Source organism: Heteronotia binoei, chromosome 18, assembly GCF_032191835.1.
Source record: "Heteronotia binoei isolate CCM8104 ecotype False Entrance Well chromosome 18, APGP_CSIRO_Hbin_v1, whole genome shotgun sequence".
In the NCBI taxonomy this organism is placed as follows: domain Eukaryota; kingdom Metazoa; phylum Chordata; class Lepidosauria; order Squamata; family Gekkonidae; genus Heteronotia; species Heteronotia binoei.
Window position 1 is genome coordinate 39,228,198 of NC_083240.1, and position 24,649 is coordinate 39,252,846.

The window sequence follows — 24,649 nt, forward strand, 5'->3', positions numbered from 1 at the left end:
GGTGAGCTGGAGGAGCCAACTCAGCTTAGAGGGAATCCTGCTCAGCGGTCCTAGGGGCCGGACGTCCCCGGGCTTCTTAGTTTCAATGATGATGCCTCCTCTTTGCTGAGCTTCACGCTGTGGCTGCTGAACGGAATTTCTCCATCTTCCCCAAGGACAGGGCGGTTGGGTGTTGTAGTCCTTCCGATGCCGGCTCGCAGGAAGGAATTTGAAGTAGAAATGTCTGGGTAAACACGTGTCTTAATCTGGTGGTGAACAACGTTCCCTCTAAGCTGCAGAGTCTGGTGAGCAAAAATTCTGCTTTGTGAGCTACTGGCATTAAAGTTGGGAGCTGCTGCATCAATTAGTGTGCTCTGGGGGTCATCCTTCCTGAGCTGAGACAAAAATGTGTGAGCTGGAGACTAAACATCTGTGAACTAGCTAACTCAGCTTAGAGGGAACATTGGTGGTGGAAGTGAATTCTGCACCTTCTCCTCGTCCTCCTTCTCCTTCTTCTTTTCCTCCTTCTCCTTCTCCTCCACCTTCTCCTTCTTCTCTTTCTCCTCCTCCTCCACCTTCTCCTTCTTCTCTTCCTCCTTCTCCTCCTCCTCCTCCTCCACCTTCTCCTTCTTCTCTTCCTCCTTCTCCTTCTCCTCCTCCTCCACCTTCTCCTTCTTCTTCTCTTTCTCCTTCTCCTCCTCTACCTTCTCCTTCTTCTCTTCCTCCTTCTCCTCCTCCTCCCCACCTTCCCCTTCTTCTTCTCTTTCTCCTTCTCCTTCTCCTCTTTCTCCTCCTCCTCCACCTTCTCTTTATCTTTCTCCTTCTCCTCCTCCTCCACCTTCTCTTTCTTCTCTTTCTCCTCCTCCTCCTTCTCCTCCTCCACCTTCTCCTTCTCTTTCTCCTTCTCCTCCTCTACCTTCTCCTTCTTATCTTTCTCATCCTCCTTCTCTTTCTCTTTCTCCTTCTCCTTCTCCTCCTTCTCCTTCTCCTCCACCTTCTTCTCTTTCTCTTTCTCTTTCTCCTCCTCCTCCACCTTCTCCTTCTCTTTCTCCTTCTCCTCCTCCACCTTCTCCTTCTCCTCCTCCACCTTCTTCTCTTTCTCCTTCTCCTCCTCCTCCACCTTCTCCTTCTGCTCTTTCTCCTCCTCCTCCACCTTCTCCTTCTGCTCTTTCTCCTCCTCCTCCACCTTCTCCTTATCTTTCTCCTTCTCTTCCTCTTCCACCTTTTCTTTCTTCTCTTTCTCCTTCTCCTCCTCCTCCTTCTCTTTCTCCTTCTCCTCCTCCACCTTCTCCTTCTCCTTCTCCTCCTCCACCTTCTCCTTCTTATCTTTCTCCTTCTCCTCCTCCTCCTTCTCATTCTCCTCCTCCACCTTCTTCTCTTTCTCCTTCTCTTCCTCCTCCACCTTCTCCTTCTCTTTCTCCTTCTCCTCCTCCACCTTCTTCTTCTCTTTCTCCTTCTCCTCCTTCTCTTTCTCCTTCTCTTCCTCCACCTTCTTCTTCTTCTCTTTCTCTTTCTCCTCCACCTTCTCTTTCTCCTTCTCCTCCCCTTCCTTTTTGCCAGATTTGGAGGCCGTTGATTGTCAAAATTGGAGATAGAAATTGGAGATAGAGTTCCTTTTTTCCCTTTGGGCAGCAGCAGCACCCTGGGGAGCTATCGTAGCAGCTAGAGCCCTGGGCTTTAGTTCAGTAAGCGCCTCCAGGAACAAAAAGCTCAAAACTAGACACAAGTGTATGTGTGTGTGGGGGGGGTGGAGAGTAATAAACTTGAGCTCCTTAAAAATTTCCCAGCTCTGCTGAGTGCCTGGAGCTGCCTTGATTCTTCTCTGGGCCATGTAGCCTGGGAGAACCAAAAGCCTGTACGTGGGCTGTCCAAATGCCAATTGAATGCAAAACAGCAGTTGTTTTGCGTAATTATTTTTGGCATGGTTGCTATTTCCCCTGAGCTTATTCCAGCCTGTGCAAGTGGGGCGGAGGGGCGTGGAGCTTGGTAGAGGAGTGGCTTTCAGCCCCCACCCCCCCTACCCCGGGACTCTGGTTTTCCCTGCTCTTCTGAGACTTTAGCAGGCACCCCTGTGTCTTGAGAAGAGCCACCTTTTGCAGTCTTGAGACCAATTCTTGCCATCTCCATCAGGTGGCGTCAGAAATGATCAGGACCACGGAGGTACGGAAACTTAGAAAGAAACACACTCTCTCTGCTTACAAAATAGTAACGACGTGCAATACAAACTGCATTCACCAAAACACCTTGAATAAGCAATACACTAATGCAGTTACAGAACCATCCTGGGCACAAGGTGGCTGCTGTCCAGAATTCATAACGATTTATGATGAGCCCGATGAAAAAAACGGAATTGGTCCAATTTCGTTTCAGAGGTACTATCCTGGTGTGAATTTATATCTCCCTTTCCCCTGTATTCTGTATTACAAGATTGCCTTTATTGGTCTTGTCAAATTTAATAGATACTTTAACAAAAAGATTTATAACATAAAATATCAAAACGTCGATGATGCATAGTTTAGAGACAATAATATGTGACAATTTATGTATTTTAAGAAAGTATTGCCGATGTAGACTTGTATTCTTTGAAAGTATTTTTATGCAGAATAAGATTAATATGTACTCTTATTTCCTATTCCCTATCCCCAATTTCTTGAAATTAATAAAACTTTTAAAATCAGATGTACGGTCCTTCCTCACAGGACCGTCTTGTCATGCATATTGGAACGGTAGACTTGAAGTGCAAGGAGTGCCTGTACCAGTTTGCATCCATCAGCATTCAGCTTTGTGTCCAAAAAACGCAAATGAATGCTGATGGATACAAATTGGAAGAGGCGTTCCATGAATAAAAAGAAAAAAGAACATAAGGAAGCCAGGAAATTTTGGCACTTCTAGTCTACTGTCCCGATATATATGACAAGACGGTGCCCTGAAGAAGGATAGTGCGTCCGAAACGAAATTGGATCGGTTCTGTTTTCTCGTCGGACTCATCATAAATCGTTATGAATTCTGGACAGTAGCCACCTTGTGCCCGGGATGGTTCTGTAACTGCATTAGTGTATTGCTTCTTCAAAGTGTTTTAGTGAATGCAATTTGTATTACACATCGTTACTATTTTGTAAACGGAAAGAGTGTGTTTCTTTCTAAATCTCCTCCTGGTGGAGCAGGCAGGGGAGGTGTGGGTAGACTGAGAGCTCCAGTCTCCCCCCCCCCCCCCCCGCACACTCTGGACCACCTCCGGAACCAGTTGTGGGGTCCCCTCATACCTGTGCAGGGCGGCAATCGCCCAGTTGTACGTTCTGCTGATACCCTCAGCCGTTTGAAACGATCGGTGGCTTCTCTCCCAAAGATCAGCTAAGCGGAAGGGGCTGCAACAAATGGGGCACTTTCCTGGTCACCCCATTGGCTGGCCGGGAGGAGAGGAGGGAGAATTGTTTTCTGTCAGCTTCAGAATCTCACCCGCCTCTTCTGCTTCCAGCCCAAAAGGCCAAAGGCCCCGGAGAACCCGTTCCACGGCATCATTTCCAAGTGCTTTGAGCCCCACCTCTACGTCTACATCGAATCCCAAGACAAGTAAGCGAGTAATGGTCTCCTTTGCGCAAGTTGCTGGTGTGACTTTCGTGCAAGCGTCTCTTGGGCCTGATCTACCAGGAATGTCCTCTGAAGATGAGTCCCGCTGAAACGCCAGGGGATATAGCACATTCCTTTCAGCATGTCATGGAAGGGTCTTGCATCCCTTGCCTTTAACTGGCAGCGGAGGCAGAGGCATCGGCTGCAAGGTCTCCTTCCTTCTCTTCTCCCTCCCCCTTCTTAGGGTGCCTAGAGTCTGCCATAACACCATCCTAGGCTCAAGGAGCTCTGGGAAATGTAGTTCTCTGGGGGTTGGAGCTGTTCTTCCAGATTGCAGGTGAACAACATTTCACAGGACTCTTTGTATCTGGGCAGCTGCTGTTGGAGATTCCAGGCACCCTGGTAAAAGGAGAGCGGAAAGTTTGCAATTGCCTTGATGCAAGGAACATTTGGAAGAAGAAAAGCGGGCGGGTGGTCCAGGGGGCGAGCCGCAGCGTGACCCAAAGCCTAAATTCGGAAGGCTCTGAGCATCGGGTTAGCAAGCTGGAACTTGCCGTTCATCGCCAGGTTCCATTTCGAATTATAAAACCAAGCAAATTGAAATACTTTGTAGACTTTTAAATATGTTTATCAATTAGTGATGGGATGGGGTGGGGGAGAGAGAAGCAGAAGGGGAAGGCACTGATAAGGCAAGGGAAAGAAAAAGTAAGGTAGAGAAGGAAAGGGTGTATCGGAGAGGTGGGGAAAAGCAAGGGGTGCCAGGAGGAGAAATGGGGAGGGAGATGAAGTGGTTGAAAGGAGAGAGCAGGAGGGATGCAAGGCCCACTCGAGAAACACAGGGGACGAGGGGCGGAAGGGGCAATGAGGCCTCCCCTCAAGGCCTGCTTAATCCAGCATAAAACAAGGAACAAACCCATAAAGGCTGCTCACCAGAGCAGCCGGACTAGTTATCAGAAATCATTATCCACTCTCCCACGATCACCAGGTGTAAATACCTTGCTTGGGTTCACGTTGATATGAGGGTTTTTCTGCTTCCTGTCTTTATTTCCTGCTTGGCTTTAGAAACCTCAGCGAGCTGATTGACAGGTTTGTGGGCGACTTCAAGGCCCAGGGCCCCCCCAAACCGAACGTGGACGAAGGAGGGGCCGTCCTGCCCAGCTGCGCCGACCTCTTTGTGTACTACAAGAAGTGCATGGTCCAGTGTTCGCAGCTGAGCACCGGCGAGCCGATGATTGCCCTGACCAGCATCTTCCAGAAGCACCTCCGGGAGTACGCTTGGAAGATCCTTTCGGGGAACTTGCCCAAGTAAGCGTGGTAGACATTCCCTCCTCTTAATACCAGAACTCACCCCCTTGGGTAAGGGATCTCTCCTGCTGCCTTCTCTCCTGCAGCCTTTCCCAGAGAGAACCCACCCTGTCTGTGCTTGGCCCTTTTATGCTCTCTTCCCAGTGGCCACCCTTCTCTGGGCCAGTTTTCCCTCCAAAACCTTGCCACCCAATCAGAGGGACAGAAGGGATCCTGGGAAATGTAGGCTTTCTGTAGTAACTTCTAGGCAGGCTTATGTGGAGCCTATAAGCCACTGGGCCCAGGATCATGACACGGTGTCTCCCTTCGCCCTCCCGCAACAGGACGAGCAGCAGCGGTGGAGGCGGGCTGAACATCACCAGCCTGCTGAAGGAGAAGGAGGGCTCCGAAGCGGCCAAGTTCACCCTGGAAGAGCTCTGTCTGATCTGCAGCATCCTGAGTACCGCCGAGTACTGCTTGGCCACCACCCAGCAGGTAAAGGGGAGGGAACTGCCCGAAGCTGTGAAGAGGTTGGCCTGGGCACAAACCCCTCTTGCGGGCTGCGACCTCTGCCTTCGAAAGAGCTGCGAGTCAGTGGTGGGAGCTGTTGCTTTGTATTAGGGACAGTGGCTCAGTGGTAGAGCATCAGCTTGGTAAGCAGAAGGTCCCAGGTTCAATCCCCGGCATCTCCAACTAAAGAAGGTCCAGGGAAATAGGCATGAAAAAAACCTCAGCTTGAGACCCTGGAGAGCCGCTGCCAGTCTGAGTAGACAATACTGATTTTGATGGACCGAGGGTCTGATTTAGTAGAAGGCAGCTTCATATGTTCAATATATTTCAGGGAGGGACGATGGCTCAGTGGTAGAGCATCTGCTTGGTAAGCAGAAGGTCCCAGGTTCAATCCCCAGCATCTCCAACTAAAGAAGGTCCAGGGAAATAGGCATGAAAAAAACCTCAGCTTGAGACCCTGGAGAGCCACTGCCAGTCTGAGTAGACAATACTGATTTTGATGGACCCAGGGTCTGATTCAGTAGAAGGCAGCTTCATATGTTCAATATATTTCAGGGAGAGACGGTGGCTCAGTGGTAGAGCATCTGCTTGGTAAGCAGAAGGTCCCAGGTTCAATCCCCAGCATCTCCAACTAAAGAAGGTCCAGGAAAATAAGCATGAAAAAAACCTCAGCTTGAGACCCTGGAGAGCCGCTGCCAGTCTGAGTAGGCAATACTGATTTTGATGGACCCAAGGTCTGATTCAGTAGAAGGCAGCTTCATATGTTCAATATATTTCAGGGAGGGATGGTGGCTCAGTGGTAGAGCATCTGCTTGGTAAGCAGAAGGTCCCAGGTTCAATCCCCGGCATCTCCAACTAAAAAGGGTCCAGGCAAGTAGGCATGAAAAACCTCAGCTTAAGACCCTGGAGAGCCGCTGCTAGTCTGAGGAGACAAAACTGACTTTGATGGACCAAGGGTCCGATTCAGTATAAAGCAGCTTCGTATGTTCATATGTACAAGGTGCTGGATTCCATCCCCGGCATTTTAAATTAAAAACAAAACCCTGAGCTTTTGCAGAATCGCTGCCTTGGGGAGCAGAAGTAACCCGGTCAAATTCCGTCTGGCAGCACCTCCGTGGCAGCACCTCCACTTCAGGTTTTGGTTCTTAGAACACAGAGATGCCTTATCATGAACTGGACTCTTAGTCCATCAAGGTTGGTGTTGTCTGCTCTGACTGGCCGCGGCTCTCCAGGGTCTCGGGCGGAGGTCTTTCCCTTCACCTTCCACCTGAACTCTTTTAATTGGAGATGCCAGATATTGAACCTGGAACCTTATCCGTGCCAATCAGATGCTCTACCACTGAGCCACTGTCCCTCCTACATTCCTCCACTTGCACCTGCTGGAATGGCCTTGGGTTAGCCATAGCTCTTATAGGAGTTGCCTTTGAGAGGGCAGATGCTGTGAGAGCCCTCTCAGCCCCACCTACCTCTTAAGGTGTCTGTTGTGAGGGGAGAAGGTGTAGGAGATTGTAAGCTGCTCTGAGTCTCTGATTTAGAGAGAAGGGCGGGGTATAAATCTGCAATTCTTCTTAAGTGTGCAGACTCTTATCTGGGAGAACCGGGTTTGATTCCCCACTCCTCCACTTGCAGCTGCTGGAATGGCCTTGGGTCAGCCATAGCTCTGGCAGAGGTTGTCCTTGAAAGGGCAGCTGCTGTGAGAGCCCTCTCAGCCTCACCTACCTCTTAGGGTGTCTGTTGTGGGGGAGGAAGGTAAAGGAGATGGTGAGCCGCTCTGAGACTCTGTCCTTGAAAGGGCAGCTTCTGGGAGAGCTCTCTCAGCCCCACCCACCTCACAGGGTGTCTGTTGTGGGGGGGGGGGAGAAGGTGTAGGAGATTGTAAGCCGCTTTGAGTCTGATTTAGAGAGAAGGGCGAGGTATAAATCTGCAGTCTTCTTCTTCTTCTAAACCTTTGAATGACAGATGCTCGGTGCGGGGGAGGTGACAACAGAAACTTTGGCCTCTGTGCTCTGCTTGTGGGGTTTCCGGGACATCCAGTTGGGTGCTGTGGGAAACAGGGTGATGCTGCATTGATGGGCCTCCAGCCTGATCCAGGAAGGCTCTCCTGATGTTGTTAAGCTCCTTCTTCATTCAAGGGTGATCTACCCTGCATGCCAGTAACCTGTGTGCTAAAATCAGATCTGCCGGTGTGGTGTGGTGAGCCGGTGTGGTGTGGTGGTAAAGTGTACGGACTCTTATCTGGGAGAACCGGGTTCGATTCCCCCCTCCTCCACTTGCACCTGCTGGAATGGCCTTGGGTCAGCCGTAGTCCTCGTAGGAATTGTCCTTGAAAGGGCAGCTGCTGGGAGAGCTCTCTCAGCCCCACCTACCTCACAGGGTGTCTGTTGTGGGGGGAGAAGATATAGGAGATTGTAAGCTGCTCTGAGACTCTGATTCGGAGAGAAGGGCAGGGTATAAATCTACAGTCTTCTTCTTCATGTTCGGAAAGCCACATAACTAGAAGCCAAATGGGGGTCTGAACCCTGTGTAGTTTTTAGCTTTGTGGCACTACTATATTCTACTAACTTTTTCATGATGTGTATTATACTGTTTCTGGTGGGCTGTTTTCTTAACACTGTAAAACACTATTATACTGGTTGTGCATATGCATTAAATTACCCTCACGGAGAGCGAGTTTGGTATACTGCTTAAGTGCGCAGACTCTTATCTGGGAGAATTGGGTTCGATTCCCCCCCCTCCTCCACTTGCACCTGCTGGAATGGCCTTGGATCAGCTGTAGCTATTGGAGGAGTTGTCCCTGAAAGCCCTCTCAGCCCCACCCACCTCACAGGGTGTCTGTTGTGGGGGGAGAAGATATAGGACAGGGGTGGCCAAGGGTAGCTCTCCAGATGTTTTTTTTTTTTTGCCTACATCTCCCATCAGCCCCAGCCATTGGCCATGCTGGCTGGGGCTGATGGGAGTTGTAGGCAAAAAAAAAACATCTGGAGAGCTACCCTTGGCCACCCCGATATAGGAGATTGTGAGCCGCTCTGAGTCTCTGATTCAGAGAGAAGGGCGGGATAAAAAATCGGCAGTTCTTCTTAACTACTGAGCCATGGTCCCTCCTCAAGATGTTTGTGCAGCCGTACAGGGACGTCAAAATATACAGCCCGTGGGCTGGAATTGGCCCATCCAGGGCTCTTATCCAGCCCGTGAGCAACTGGCCATTACCTCTGTTGCCAGGTGACAGAGGCTGTGCAGGATGTCCCTGGGTGGTGGAAGCGGGAGGGTGGGCATCAGGGAGATCCTGTAAAACTGTTAATGTTTTAAGCATGTTTGTATTTTGTATGAAAAATAATATTGTGAAATGGGTTTTCCCAGGTGCTTCGTAAAGTTTATATCTCCAGTACCCAGCATTACATTTTAAGGCACACAGGGCCCGGCCCGACAAAGTGACATTTATGTCAGATCCGTGTCCCTCATAAAAAATTAGCTTGACGTCTCTGGCTTACGATATCAGGCATAAGAACATAAGAGAAGCCACATTGGATCAGGCCAATGGCCCATCCAGTCCAACACTCTGCGTCACACAGAGGCCAGAATACCAGGTGCCATCAGGAGGTCTATCAGTGGGGCCAGGACACTTGAAGTCCTCACACTGGATGGTCCAATCCCTCCCAAGCACCAAAAATAGAGCACTGTTATCCCTTCCAAGCACCAAGAATAGAGCATCACTGCCCCAGTCAGAGAGTTCCAACAATACGCTACGGCTAATAGCCACTGAGGGACCTCTGCTCCATATGCTTATCCAATCCCCTCTTGAAGCTGGCTGTGCTTGTAGCCACCGCCACCTCATGTGGCAGTGAATTCCATGGGTTAATCACCCTTTGGGGGACGAAGGACTTCCTTTTATCCGTTCTAACCCAACTGCTCAGCAATTTCATTGAGTGCCCACGAGTTCTTGTCTTGTGAGAAAGGGAAAAAAGTCCTTCTTTCTCTACCTTCTCTCTCCCATGCATAATCTTGTAAACCTCTATCATGTCACCCAAGTTTCTAGTCCTCACTGTCCCAGAAGAGAGCCACCAAACATGCTAAGAAGCAAGAGCTTAGCAACTCATGAAAGATGAATACGGTTCTCTCATCCCTGCTTAGATTCCAAGTTGGCGCAGTCGTGGTGGCCAGGCCTGGAACCACTGACATACCTGCTGAATTACACAAAACAAGGATGGGGGTCATCATATTCAGGGATGAGGTTTCGGCAGTCCATCAGACAGGGCCCTGGTTGTTGTCTCCCCATCTTTGAAGATCAAGGCAAAGAGGCTTAAAAGAAATGAATATTTAATCACGGTGCTGATTCGTGCTGCATGTCGGTGAAAGACTTGCAGGACAACTTGTAACTCAAATTTGGATTTTGTGAAAAGAGATTTCCCTGTATTTCTCCTCCCCCCCCCCTCGCCCCCCAACAGCTTGAAGAAAAGCTCAAAGAGAAAGTAGACATCAGCCTGATGGAAAGGATCAACCTGACGGTGGAAATGGACACTTTCAGCGGGTACGTTTCAAGCAGCCGATCTCATTCTACGGCCGGTTGGTGCTTTTGTGTTTTTCCACAGATCTCAGGTCCAACAGGACATCCGTTGGCTATCTGGGTCAGTTGGGTCAGTTGGCTGTAACTTCAGATACCGTTTCCGTGGGGAGGGACGGTGGTTCAGTGGTAGAACATCTGCTTGGTGAGCAGAAGGTCCCAGGTTCAGTCCCCGGCATCTCCAACTAAAAAAGGGTCCAGGCAAGTAGGTGTGAAAAACCTCAGCTTGAGACCCTGAAGAGCCGCTGCCAGTCTGAGAAGACAATACTGACTTTGATGGACCAAGGGTCTGATTCAGTAGAAGACAGTTTCATATTTTCATATATAAGCAGAAGGTCCCAGGTTCAATCCCTGGCATCTCCAACTAAAAAGGGTCCAGGCAAGTAGGCATGAAGAACCTCAGCTTGAGACCCTGGAGAGCCGCTGCCAGTCTGAGAAGACAATACTGACTTTGATGGACCCAGGGTCTGATTCAGGAGAAGGCAGCTTCATATATGTGTAAGGTTTTGCCCAAGTTCAATCACGAGGCTCCTTAGATTGGTTCAAAAGAAGCTTTTAATGAAGCAAATGTTAATGACATGCATGTGCAAGATCAGGTCATGCCAGACTGAACTGGATTGGCAGACAATTGATACTTACAGTGTATAATTTACAGGCCTTCTCGATCTCGGCCCCCCACTGGTGGAACCAACTGCCAGAAGAGGGGCGGGCCTTGCGGAGCCTTGCTGAGTTCTGCAGGGCCTCCAAGACTGCTCTTTTTCAGCTGGCCTTTACTTAATGATCTTACAGCATACTGTCGCCACGGAAAAACTGTAAGATGTATAACATCAAGATTTTAATATTAATCTAATCTTAGAATGCTTTTTCATTACAATGATGATTAATTCTATAAATGTTTGATTTATAATATGTACGTATTTACCAGAAAAGTGGGAATGGACTCTGAAGGTCATGCATTGGAGTGAAATGGACAAACTTACAAGTATCTTAAAAGAACATGATCTAGAGAAGTTTAAAAGCGAGTGGGGAGAGTTTCAAAAATACATTGAAAAACAATGGAACATTAAAGGACATTTGGTGGTCTTTGACAATGGTTAATCTTTAAAGAAACTATATATAGATTACAGTTAAAAAAATAGAATTATTGGATTATAACTTTTTTGTTTACTTGCTAACGACTAAGAAGAAATAACACGAAGATGGATTATAATTATAACCTTTGGGCTTTTTAGAGGAAGATTCTTTAATAGATAGAGTTTATTACCTTATAACAAACTAAATTAAATAGTAATATGGAGATGTTTGTTAAGGGGGAAGGCACTGCTGGGGGAGGGACGGTGGCTCAGTGGTAGAGCATCTGCTTGGGAAGCAGAAGGTCCCAGGTTCAATCCCCGGCATCTCCAACTCAAAAGGGTCCAGGCAAATAGGTGTGAAAAACCTCAGCCTGAGACTCTGGAGAGCCGCTGCCAGTCTGAGAAGACAATACTGACTTTGATGGACCAAGGGTCTGATTCAGTATAAGGCAGCTTCACATGTTCACCAAAAAAGGGTGTGGGGTGGAGAAAATGTGATATATGTGTATGTGTATATATGCATGTATTAACATTTAATGACAAATGATAACATACCATTACAATATATTACATTATAATAAATTGTTTTAACCAGATTTATAATATGTACGTATGTATAATATGTATTGTTTTAATTGTTGAAGTGCCTGTGTGGTGAGCCGCCCTGAGCCTGCTTCGGCAGGGAGGACGGGATACAAATTAAATATTATTATTATTATTATTATTATTATTATTATTATTATTATTATTATTAAACGGCTCTCCTTTTCCCGCTCCCGCCAGAAGTCTTTAAATTAATGTAAGGTTCTCTCCCAGGCCTCAGTGTTACATCCCATCAAGGTCACATTCCACACACCCTTCCCATTGCCCTTGGTTCCTATCAATGTTACCAGGGACCAATGTTCCCTCTGAGCTGCAGAGTGTTCTGAGCGGCAATGCTACTTTGTGAGCTCCTGGCATGAAAGTTGGGAGCTCCTGCCTCAATTTGTGTCCTCTGCGGTCCTCCTCCCTGAGCAAAGACAGAAATGAGTGAGCTGGAGGCTAAAAATCTGTGAGCTAGCTCACGCTCACTCAGCTTAGAGGGAACTCTGCCAGGGAGACGAGATTAGAACTGTCTCCCCGTGCTCCTCTCCCACCTACAGGCCTGGAACATCCCTCAACACAGAAGGTGCTAAACTGCTACAAAATCAATGGGGTTTAGTATTCGTGGTTACAAATGACAGTGTGGAATTTGTATATCAGAGCCGTGGGGAGAAAAGTGGCGGCAGAGAGAGTGGGGGCCGCCAGAACGGGGGCCCCTCCGTCCAAAATTTTTTCCGTGGGCCCTCCAACCGGAATTTTCTGGCTACTTGCCCGATTATTAACCCCCCCCTCCCACTTTGTTGAGGCCTCTCAAGCCTCAGGAGACCTCGGCAAAGTCCGGCCCTTGGGCAGCGCACTCGCTGCCACTCCCCCTCCTTTTGCTGAGGCCTCCTAAGCTTCGGGAGACCTTGGCAAAGTCCGGAAGAGCAGCAGCCTTGCGGAGAGCTGTGCTCACAGCACGCTTGCTGCCACGCCCACCCCCCCACTTTGCCGAGGTCTCCCGAGCCTCAGGAGACTTCGGCAAAGTCCGGAAGGGCAGAGGGTGCTCTGTGAGCTGTGCTCTTAGCGCAGTCACTGCTATGCCTCCCCCCTTTGCTGAAGCCTCCCAAACTTCAGGAGACCTCGGCAAAGTCCAGAAGGGCAGCGGATGCACAGAGAGCTGTGCTTTTAGCGTGCTTGCTGCCACGCTCCCCTCCCCCCCCCCACTTTGCCGAGGTCTCCCTAGCAAAGTCAGGACGGCAGCGGTGCAGGGCTTGGGGAGAGGGAGCGCCTCATGGTACCCCTAGACCACGCGCCGGCCCTGATCCCGAGGCCGGTCCTCCAAGAACCAGGGTTGTTGAAGGGCAGGTGGTTGCGGGACTCCACTTCAAAGAACGTTGAGCAACAGTGGTGCTCAAATACCTGCAGCCTGCCTTGCTTTCCTGGTGCCTCTCACAAGCAGTGTTCCCTCTAAGCTGAGTTGGTGTGATCTGGTTCACAATTTTTTAGCCTCCAGCTCACATATTTTTGTCTAAGGAAAAGCAAAGGTCCCCTGTGCAAGCACCAGTCGTTTCCGACTCTGGGGTGACGTTGCTTTCACAACGTTTTCACGGCAGACTTTTTACGGGGTGGTTTGCCATTGCCTTCCCCAGTCATCTACACCTTCCCCCTCCCCGGCAAGCTGGGCACTGACCTTGGAAGGATGGAAGGCTGAATCAACCTCGAGACGGCTACCTGAAAACCCGCCGGGGATTGAACTCAGGTCATGAGCAGAGCTTGGACTGCAGTACTGCAGCTTTAACACTCTGCGCCATGGGGCTTTTCATTTTTTTTTTTGTCTCAGCTCAGGTATAATAGCCTTAGATCAAACTTGGCAGTCACTCATAACTTTAATGCCAATAGCTCACAACTTTAATGCCAGTAGCTCACAGTAGTAGAATTTTTGCTGACAAGACTCCACAGCTTAGAGGAAACATAGGGGAGGGACGGTGGCTCAGAGGTAGAGCATGTGCTTGGTAAGCAGAAGGTCCCAGGTTCAATCCCTGGCATCTCCAAAAAAGGGTCCAGGCAAATAGGTGTGAAAAACCTCAGCTTGAGACCCTGGAGAGCCGCTGCCAGTCTGAGAAGACAATACTGACTTTGATGGACCCAGGGTCTGATTCAGTGTAAGGCAGCTTCATATGTTCATATTGTTCACAAGCTGCCCCTTGGGGCTGCCCTCTTGCGGACAAAGCCCCCGCGGAAGCACAAAGCATACCAAAAGAAACCTTATAAGCGGCTGTGTTCTAGATGGATGGTTGGCATCTTTAATTAGGAAACAGAAAAGTAAATTGTGCCTGGGTGAAGTTTTTTTCCTCCTCCTCAAGCCTGCTGCCCCTCATTCTAAACCAGGGGTCTCCGATGTGGTGTCATGGCAACCCGCTGACACCTTTCCCAGTGTCTGCCAAATGTTTTTAGAAAGTGGGCTGTTGAGCATTGGAGATTTGGTGGGTTGTGCAGATTTTTAAAAGCACTGCTTTGGCAGCAGCTGCCACTACCAGCTTAAGAATATCCAGCCCTAACCTGGATAGCCCAGGCAAGCCCGATCTCCTCAGATCTCGGAAGCTAAGCAGGGTCAACTGTGGCAAGTATTTGGATGGGAGGCCTCCTCAGAATACCAGCAGTCGGGAGGGCAGGGGCAGGCTCTACTCAGCCACCTCCCTGAATATCCTTCAGGTCCCCAGTAGTGTTAAGTTACTAGGGGTTGCCATGACTTCCAGGTGCAGACACACACGCAAATACAATTTTTTTAAAAAAAATATCAGTATGACTGAAGTTAAGGTGCAGCAGCCATTTTGTGGGTGACTCCACCTCCCGCAGCTGCCATTTTGTGGGTGACTCCACCTCATGCAGCAGCCATTTTTGTGGGTGACTCCACCTTGTACAGCAGCCATTTTGTGGGTGACTCCACCTCATGCAGCAGCCATTTTTGTGGGTGACTCCACCTTGTACAGCAGCCATTTTGTGGGTGACTCTACCTCATGCAGCAGCCATTTTCTGGGTGACTCTACCTCATGCAGCAGCCATTTTGTGGGTGACTCCACCTCCCGCAGTGGCCATTCTGTGCAACTATTCTGTTGCTGCACTTCCCTGCTGTGTCAGAACTTCAGAAAAGAAGAAGAATTGCAGATTTATACCCCGCAGGTGCAAGTGGAGGAGTGGGGAATCAAACCCAGTTCTCCCAGATAAGAGTCCCGGCACTTAATCACTATACCAAACTGGTTCTCCCACAGACTCAAAGAGATGCCCACAGGCTCAAAGAGGTCGAGAACCTTTGTTCTGAACCTTCAACAGGTGTTCTCTCCGGCCTCATGAAAGTGCCCTGGTGGGGTGGGACAGGCCAATGTAGTCTACCCCCATCCCAAATCCTCTCTTAGCATTGATGTATTGAGAAGTGGAGATTGTGTGGGCCTGTGTGGTGGCATGAAAAGCAAAGCCTGCTGGGTCAGTTCAAAACTTTCCTTTTTCTCCAAAAGGAAAATCTCGTGCCCCTCTCTGCTCCTCCCCCTCCCTCCCCCCGCTTATTTTAAAGATGAGAAGCTAACCCTTCTGATAAAGCTGTCGGCTGAGGTAACATCGAGCCGCACGAGAAGAAAATTGAATGAGACGAGGAGTGATGTTTCCATTAAGGACGGTGCTCCGCGTGAGGCTTTTGACAGGCTGCATAAGCCGTTGTGGCAGACATGTTGAAAAGAGGCCGGGCGGGGAACATCGCTGTAGGTCGGCGGCTCTGTCAGAAGCGATTTTGACAGTTCTAGAGGGACGGTTGACATCTTTAATTAGAAAACAGAAAAGGAAATCATGCCTGGGTGAAGGTTTTCTTTTTCCTCAGACAGACGTGGCCGCGTCGAGCAATTTGTGAGGTGGGCAGCTGACTGGATTGCGTGACAGCGTTCTCTGTGGGGCTGTGCCCCCTGCCCGTCCTCCCAAAATGCACATTTTGTAGAGGGGCAGGTGTTAATGTGCACCGCTTTGCATCCTTTCACTTGTAAAGGTCTTCTGTTGCTCTAAGGGCAGGGGGTGGTTGTCGCAGTACCCCGAAGGAGGAGGAGGAGGAAAGGGTCAAATCTATGAAGAGGGGCAGTGTTACATAGACCGTGGACCCCCCTCATTGTTCCTCCTCATCCTCATCTAGTGGTTTTGCTCACACCCACGGGAGCATGAGGTGTCTAAAGCAGAGGTGTCAAACATGCGGCCTGGGGGCCAAGTGAGGCTCCCGGAGGGCTGCTATCACACCCATAAGGAAGTCGGCTTCCTTCTTCCTCTCTTTTGCTTCTTTCAGTTATCAGAGACTGTTAAGTAAAATATTGCAAGAGTGCTAATCTTGTAAGCATGTTTTATTTATAGTTTTTTTAAAACTTTAAATAAAACTTTGTGCTTGTGTCCTTTATAAAGTTTGTGTTTGTGTCCTTTTGTGTTTGCATCCTTTATAAAGTTTCTATCTCCGCTACCTGGCATTACATTTTATGGTCCAGCCTGACGAGATCTCATTTATGTCAGATCTGGCCCTCATAACAAATGTTCTACACCCTTGTTCTAAAGGGACTGTGCCACATCAGTCATTTGTGATGTGTGTGTGTCGAAGGGGGGCCGTTGTCCCAGCTCTGAGACACTAAAAGCTGTTGCTCCCCCAGCCTGAAACGAGATTCTCTGCCTTTGTGTTCCCCTCCAGAGTGATTTCCAGCAGCATCCAGCTTCTGGTGCAGGACTTGGACGCAGCCTGTGATCCGGCCCTCACCGCCATGAGCAAGGTGGAGTCTGAAACCCGGAGAGGGGAGGGGAGGGACGGCCACACACTTTGACCCCCACAGGATGTTACAGTATTTAATCACAGCCTAAGCCAGCATTTAAAACAGTAAAATCATACAAAATTAAAACTGAATGACCATAAAATCGTACATAAAAAGGCATAAAATACTGTTGTAAAACTACGAATATAACAGAACATGGCAGTTACAGCAAACAGATTGGCAAAGGTGTTTAGCCATTTCCTGACTGAATTATTAGAGTTTTCCTTATTCTTGTGGCAAGCGAGCCAAATTTTGCTAATTTATATGCAACCTCAGGGTTCTTATCGCTAAGAAGATTCTTAAGGAGTTGCTGTTTCTGAGTACTGGTAAAAGGTATGGCTGTGGAAAATGGAAGTACTTCGCGATGATCATTATAAGCCTCACAGTCAAATATGACGTGGACTAAAGATTCAGTACCATCATTGCAGCAGGGACATAATTATTTTTGGAACGGCACTTTTTTGTACCTCTCCTCCACCACTGCTGAAGGGAGAACGTCCCACCTCATAAGAGTAAACGTTCTCCTTTGTTCATTATTTGTTAAGCAGTATAGGTAGGGCATCGGGGTCACCCCGTTGATTGGTTCTGTCAGAGTTCGCCATTTGGTTGTGCTATTAAGGTCATTTTGTCTGACAACGTCGAATGTTCTCTGTTTCACTTATCTCCCCCATGGATGTTGAGTTGACCAAGTTTCTGTCCTCCCTCTCTTCCATTCTGGAAGCCAAGGCAGCATCGGACACGGTGTTAGCCAAATGAATCCTGCCAGTGAGATTCCAGGACAGGGATGGCCAAACTTGCTTAATGTAAGAACCGCATAAAAAAAAAAGTCAGATGTTTGAGAGCTGCAAGACAAGAAGGAAGGAAGGCAAATAGGTGGGGGGGGGAGGTGGAAAGAAAGCAGCTTTAAAGTCATTCTCTAAGCCGTCACCTGGCTTGCTTTGGAAAAGTGATTTAAAGAGACAAATGCTTTCTTCAAGCCGACAGGAAAGTAGGGGCTCTAAGAGCCACACAATGTGTGAGAAAGAGCCATATGTGGCTGCCGAGCCGCAGTTTGGCCACACCTGTTCCAGAAGCAGACAGAACCTTATTGCAGTTAAGGGGACCTCAGCATTAATTTTTTATACAGTGTAACAAGCAACCGAGATATGTGCAGGTATCTTATGATTACACCGTTTAGACTTCCTTTCTGTCTATACAAGTACATTTGCCAAGCATATTTTTTCCAAGCATATTTGGAATGGTCCAGCTAACGGGGGGGGGGGGGGTGTTGCCCACAGCATCTGATAGTTGCAGTAGGCTGCCGCCTGCATACATGGAGGCTTTGTTATAGCCAGGACTTTTTTCGTAGCAGGAACTACTTTCCATGTTAGACCACGCCCTCCTGATGTAGCCAATCCTCCTGGAGTTTACAGTAGGCCCTGTACTAAGAGCCCTGTAAGTTCATGAAGGATTGGCTGCATCAAGGATGTGTGGCCTAATATGCAAAGGACATTCCTGCTACAAAAAAAGCCCTGGTTTTAGCTATCTTGGAATGTAGACCCTGATGAAGAATTCCATCCTGGAATTGGCATGAGTCAGCTTCTTTGAGGAGCCTGGATTTCATTATTCCGAGATGAGGAGAATAATACCTTCATTTTCACTTCCCATGCCATCCAGAATTTTACCTCCCCCTCCCCCATTAAGCTGAACCCACCCACGCCCCACGCTTTGGCCATTCCTCCTAAGAAAAATGCCCCAATCCTCTCTTTGTCCAAAAGTTCCCCTCACGACCCTCTTCCCACTTGGCTTGCATGGTTGCTGGGAGATCCTAGAAACAGGCGGGTCGTTTTTTTAATGTGTTGTAGAAAACCAGGCCTCAGTGGGTTTGAAACCATTAACGACGGCTTTGAGGCGAACTCTCAGCGTTTGCTAAATGGGGGCTGACACTGAAAAAGCAGCAGTAGCCAGACTTCTCTGTCTAAGGACTTAGGTTAGGCTTTTGTGAAAGGGGGGCCAAGGACTTTGGGAGCCCAAGTTGGGCACAGGAGTTGGCTTTATCAGAGGCCTCTCTCAGCCCTGCCGCTGCAGTCCTGTGTGCTTGAGGGCTGACTTTCCCCCTTGTGTTTTCTCTTTTTGCCTTTCACGCAAACCTCTCTCTCTCTTTCTCTCTCTCTTTTTGTTATTTGGCTATGGAAGCATTACCTTGGAAATACCCCAAAGCAAAAAATACCTCAGGGACAGCAGAAACAAGCAAACAACCCGAAACCCTGTCACAAACTCTAAGGGCTCCAAAAGAAAATCTTTGCCCGGGGACTTTGGTTCATCTGTCTGTTGATCCCTTTTCAGGATTGGTCTTTCCGTTTCCACTTGTCCCATAGTAGTTACTTTTTCCCCTCCCTGTAAGTGGGTGCGCCATAGTAAAAATTATATGAAATGTATACTTTTAAGATAAGAACTTTTATTCCTGCTCCTTTTCCCAGGCTGTCCTCTTTGAACTGACTGCCACGTTACAGTGTTCGGCCTAGAGGGGTGGAGACAGGTTGAGGAGCCCTGGGTTCAAATCTCCACTCAACCATTGGGCCAGTAGCTATTTCTCAGCCTCAGCAGATTTATGTTAGAATCATGGAATCATAGAGTGGGAAGGGGACCTCCAGGGTCATCTAGTCCAATCCCCTGCACAATGCAGGAAACTCACAAATACCTCCCCCTAAATTCACAGGATCCTCATTGCTAACAGATGGCCATCTAGCCTCTGTTTCAAAACCTCCAAGGAAGGAGAGCCCACCATCTCCCGAGGAAGCCTGTTCTACTGAGGAACCGTTCTAACAGTCAGGAAGTCCTTCCTAATGTTGAGCCAGAAACTCTTTTAATTTAATTTCAACTCATTGGTTCTGGTCCTGCCTTCTGGGGCCACAGAAAACAATTCCACACCCTCCTCTATAGCAGGGGTGGCCAACGGTAGCTCTCCAGATTTTTTTTTTGCCTTCAACTTCCATCAGCCCCAGCCAGCATGGCCAATGGCTGGGGCTGATGGGAGTTGTATGTAAAAACATCTGGAGAGCTACCGTTGGCCACCTCTGCTCTATAGGACAGCCCTTCAAGTACTTGAAGATGGTGATCCTATCACCTCTCAGCCGTCTCCTCTGCAGGCTAAACATGCCCAGCTCCTTCAGCCTTTCTTCATAGGACTTGGTCTCCAGACCCCACAGCCGATAATCAGGTTGTTGGCAAAGATAAAAGGGGGATGGGGGACTTTATGCCTTTGAGGTCCCTGGCACTGCCAGTTAATTCGACTCTCCTTTCTCGCATCTGCTCAGAAATGTCAAAGGGAAGGTGTCCCATTTTTTTACGTTCTGCAAAATTACCCAAGGAATTAAAGCAGCCTGAGAGATGTTGCTCTCGAAGGTTCGGCCAGGCGGGCAGGCTGCGCTCCCACTGTGGTCTCATTGGACCTCGCTTAAACTCCAGACGCGTGCCACTACTTCTGGCTAATTTCTCCTTCATCCCCGCAGATGCAGTGGCAGAACGTGGAGCACGTGGGCGACCAGAGCCCGTACGTCACCTCCGTGATCCTGCACATCAAGCAGAACGTTCCCATCATCCGCGACAACCTGGCCTCCACCCGCAAGTACTTCACCCAGTTCTGCATCAAGTTTGCCAAGTGAGTGGCTGCGGTGTGCGCAGGGCCTTCTGGGGAAACGCCAGGTGCTGTTTCTGAAGGCATTGAACCTGGAGGGGGATTCGGGACCAGCACAATTTGGTATTAACCCACGGAACTTGCGGGCCCTCAGGAAATAGTGATGGCCCACAGATCCAGTTTGGTGTAGCGGTTAAGCACGCGGACTCTTAACTGGGAGAACCGGCTTTGACTCCCCGCTCCTCCACTTGCAGCCATAGCTCTCACAGGAGTTGTCCTCGAAAGGGAAGCTGCTGTGAGAACTCTTTCAGCCCCACCGACCTCACAGGCTGTCTGTTGTGCGGGGGCGGGGGGGAGGTGGGGAGGTAAAGGAGATTGTGAGCTGATCTGTGATTCAGAGTGAAGGGTGGGATATAAATCCGATATCGTCATCATCATCATCTTTAGATGCCTTAAAAAAGAGAAGAGGCATATTTAGGGAAGAGGCAGAGTCCATCACAATCTGTGCCACAGGGAAATTTGCCAAAGCCGTCGCTTTTCTCCAAGTCTCTCAAGACTGCTAGTTCATCTAGTGAATTGCCTGGGGGCCAAGGATCCCGCAGAGCCATTTGAAGCCGCATAAGGGCCACCTGGCTTCGCGGGAGAGCCAAAACACGCTCACCGCCTAAACAGGCTTGTGGCAGCACAACCATACAGGCCTTCAGGGCACAGAGGCCCGACCATCACTAGCTAACGGAAGCTCCGTGTTCAGGGGCAACATACCTCTGAATGCCGGCTGTGTCGGGTGGTGGGGCAAAACCAAGAGGCCCTCTGCCTTGTGGGGCTTCTTCTCGGCCACAGTGGGAAACGGGTTACTTGCCTCGATGCTGTTTTTTGCATCAAGATTTGTGCAGGGAAGACCTCCAGAGGACGGGTGATCCCATGAGCCCGGGGCTGCGTCATACTGACACGAAGGGAAGCATCGCAACACATCGGCAGGCAAAAGCCGATGTGACCCTCTGAGCGCGTGTCAGTGCAGTGGTCCTGTTTGGTCCCCAGCAACCGGCAAGTAGAAGCAGACCGCCTCTGACAATGGAGGCTCCACTTCACTGTCTAACAGCGCCGTCTGTTGTGCGTTTTTCATCCCCCTCCCCAACAGAAGAAGAAGAAGATGATATTGGATTTATATCCCGCCCTCCACTCCGAAGAGTCTCAGAGCGGCTCACAATCTCCTTTCCCTTCCTCCCCCACAACAGACACCCTGTGAGGTAGATGAAGATATTGGATTTATATCCCACCCTCCACTCCGAAGAGTCTCAGAGCGGCTCACAATCTCCTTTACCTTCCTCCCCCACAACAGACACCCTGTGAGGTAGATGAAGATATTGGATTTATATCCCGCCCTCCACTCCGAAGAGTCTCAGAGCGGCTCACAATCTCCTTCCCCTTCCTCCCCCACAACAGACACCCTGTGAGGTAGATGAAGATATTGGATTTATATCCCGCCCTCCACTCCGAAGAGTCTCAGAGCGGCTCACAATCTCCTTTACCTTCCCCCCCCCCCCAACAGACACCCTGTGAGGTAGATGAAGATATTGGATTTATATCCCGCCCTCCACTCCGAAGAGTCTCAGAGTGGCTCACAATCTCCTTTCCCTTCCTCCTCTGCAACAGACACCCTGTGAGGTAGATGAAGATATTGGATTTATATCCCGCCCTCCACTCCGAAGAGTATCAGAGTGGCTCACAATCTCCTTTCCCTTCCTCCTCTGCAACAGACACCCTGTGAGGTAGATGAAGATATTGGATTTATATCCCGCCCTCCACTCCGAAGAGTATCAGAGGGGCTCACAATCTCCTTTCCCTTCCTCCCCCACAACAGACACCCTGTGAGGTAGATGAAGATATTGGATTTATATCCCACCCTCCACTCCGAAGAGTCTCAGAGCGGCTCACAATCTCCTTTACCTTCCTCCCCCACAACAGACACCCTGTGAGGTGGGTGGGGCTGGAGAGGGCTCTCACAGCAGCTGCCCTTTCAAGGACAACCTCTGCCAGAGCTATGGCTGACCCAAGGCCATTCCAGCAGGTGCAAGTGGAGGAGTGGGGAATCAAACCCGGTTCTCCCAGATAAGAGTCCGCACACTTAACCATTACACCAAACTGGCTCTCTGGATAATAGCTGGCTGTCGCCATGTCTTGTGACAGGGAGTTCCGTAAGTGACCCGTCTATTGCGTGGCAGGCTCTGGACTCTGGCACATGGAGTCTGGCACATGGAGAAGGCAGCCATAGAAGCTGGGGTGGATAGCAAAGGTATACCAGGTCCAAGCCCTTCAAGGCACATCAGCAAGGCTTAATTCTGTTAGCAAAGATGCCTTTTCAATATGTCAGATTCACAGTCCCGGAACAATTCAGTCTCATGCACTTCTGCCATGTGGAAAAAGTCCCAGCAGGAACTCATTTGCACATTAGGCCACACCCCCTGCTGCCAAGTCAGCCAGAACTGCATCCTTGCGCCAAACAAAGCCCTGGCCAGCAGGATTAGCTGCGGGTGCAGCCCGTTGAAGGCTTTGGGGAAGCAGGTGGAAGGAGGGTTCAGAGTTCCCCCTTCTCTTCCCAAATTGTCTTTGTGTGCTGTGTCAGAGCAAGCTAATCTCCCCTTCCTCTCAGCCCGATAAATCCGGCAGCCCAGGAGTTCCTTTGCGGGTTCCAGGATCAAGGAAAGGCTATTGCTAGAGCTCTCCAACCATTTGCTTTTGGCAGCCAGCTGCCCACCTGGGAGGCCCGCCACTCCGCATTCCCAAATCTCTCTAACGCCCATTTAAATCTTCAGTAGCAGTGCCTGATCCATCGCCGGACGCTGCAGCCGCAACCGCTTTCCAAAGCGAAGAATGTCGGACACCTCATGTTTCAGCCCGCCGGGCCTGAGTTTGTAATATCGCTCACGGGCAGGGTTCCCTCTAAGCTGAGTTAGTGCGTGAGCCTGCTCACGGATTTTTAGCCTCCGGCTCACACATTTTTGTCTTCGCTCAGGAAGGACACGAACTGATGCAGCTGCTCACAAAGCAGAATTTTTGCTCACAAGACTCTGCAGCTTAGAGGGAACATCGCTTAGCGGTGGCGATAATTGTCACTTTCTTCTTAACTCCCTTGTCCCGTGCATGCTAGGCCAGTGGGAAAAGTTCCCCGCTTAGCCCAGATAGTGGAAGAACCCTCACGCCCCTCTTGCGTCTGGAATGAATTTGGGCGGTCCCCAAAGGGAGCATTTTCAGGCTGGACTGGAGAAACCCAGTTTCTCCCCCCCCCACCCCCCACGTTTGGCTCTCCAGCAGCCTGATGGGTTTCTTTAGTGATTATTCGCTTTTCATCCCGCCGTTTGTCCAAGGAGTTCAAGGCAACGCATGTGCAACAGCCCTGTAATTGAAAGCAGCTCGGCTCTGGGTTGTCCAGTGAAACGCAAGACTGAACAATTGTTTGAACCGGGGCCCTTTTTTTGTAGCAGGGACTCCTTTGCATATTAGGCTACCGCCTCCCCCCCCCCCCATGTAGCCAATCCTCCTGGAGCTTAGAGTAGGCCCTGACCTAAGAGCCCTGTAAGCTCTTGGAGGATTGGCTACATAAGAGGGGTGTGGCCTAATATGCAAAGGAGCTGCTGCTAGAATTCCACCCCCGATGTAGCCAATCCTCCTGGAGCTTAGAGTAGGCCCTGAACTAAGAGCCCTGTAAGCTTTTGGAGGATTGGCTACAATCAGGGGTGTATGGCCTAATACGCAAATTAGTCCCTGCTTCAAAAAAAGCTCCGAACCCTTGTCTGAGCCCAGCACTAATGCTGTGCTGGCTTTCTCATACTGCTGACGGCTAGAATAGCGTTCAGGCCATGGTTCAACCTGAGGGCCAGTGAAGCATAGGCTGGGCCGTGGTATTTAGTTGCTTGCAAACCTCAGGGTTTTTTTAAAAAAGCGCTTGAGGGCTACACAGATACTGTTGAAAGGAAGCAAAACGGGCTCAGGCTAGCCCGATCTTGTCAGATCTCAGAAGCTAAGCGGGGTCGGCCCTGTTAGCACTCGGAGGGCAAACCAGCAGGGAAGCTCAGGGTCGTGACACGGAGGCAGGCAATAGCCAGGCCGCCTCTGCCCATTCCTCGCCTCGAAAACCAAAAACGGTTGGCCGTAAGTCAGTTGTGCCTCGACGGCGCTTTCTACCACCAAGCGAAACAAAAGGTTTTCATGGATTGGCAACTCTCCGTGGGTGCAGAAGGGGACAAGGTTGGGGGAGAGAAGAGAATCAACGCAGGACTGTGCGCTACAGAAACAAGGATTTGGGGCCACAGAATTCTAATGGTTGTTTTATTGGCTGTGCTCCCCCCCCCACTTCGAAAGGCTTGGGGATCCCTTTTAGGTAAATGCTAAGGGTCGAAATCCTCTCGTTCTTCATTGCACAGGGAATATTCCCTATGTTAAATCGTACAGATTTTCCAGCTCCTCGTGGCATGTCTTCTTTCTTTCCTTCCTCCCCACTTCTGGCTCCGGGTCCTCAGCAGGCCCTGAATTCCAGCCCAGGGGTGAGGTTGCAGTGGTGGTTCACCTCTGGGCGAGTTGACTTCGGCCCGCTCGGTTGGGGGCAGGGCAAGTGGCCAGAAGCAGCTGAGTCAAGTTACCCCTGAAGAGCCGGGCATGAGAACAGTCTTGATGG

General features: G+C 49.7%; 1 protein-coding gene across 2 annotated transcripts in view; it reads left to right on the forward strand.

Moving 5' to 3' along the window:
- Positions 1–24,649, forward strand: part of VPS53 (VPS53 subunit of GARP complex) — a 100,141-nt gene that overhangs the window by 63,737 nt on the left and 11,755 nt on the right. For both annotated transcript variants that reach the window (XM_060259294.1, XM_060259293.1), the window contains 6 exons: positions 3,455–3,549; positions 4,609–4,851; positions 5,175–5,325; positions 9,783–9,865; positions 16,244–16,322; positions 19,853–20,001. In XM_060259294.1, coding sequence (XP_060115277.1) covers positions 3,455–3,549; positions 4,609–4,851; positions 5,175–5,325; positions 9,783–9,865; positions 16,244–16,322; positions 19,853–20,001 — 800 coding nt within the window. The remainder of the gene's footprint in view (positions 1–3,454; positions 3,550–4,608; positions 4,852–5,174; positions 5,326–9,782; positions 9,866–16,243; positions 16,323–19,852; positions 20,002–24,649) is intronic.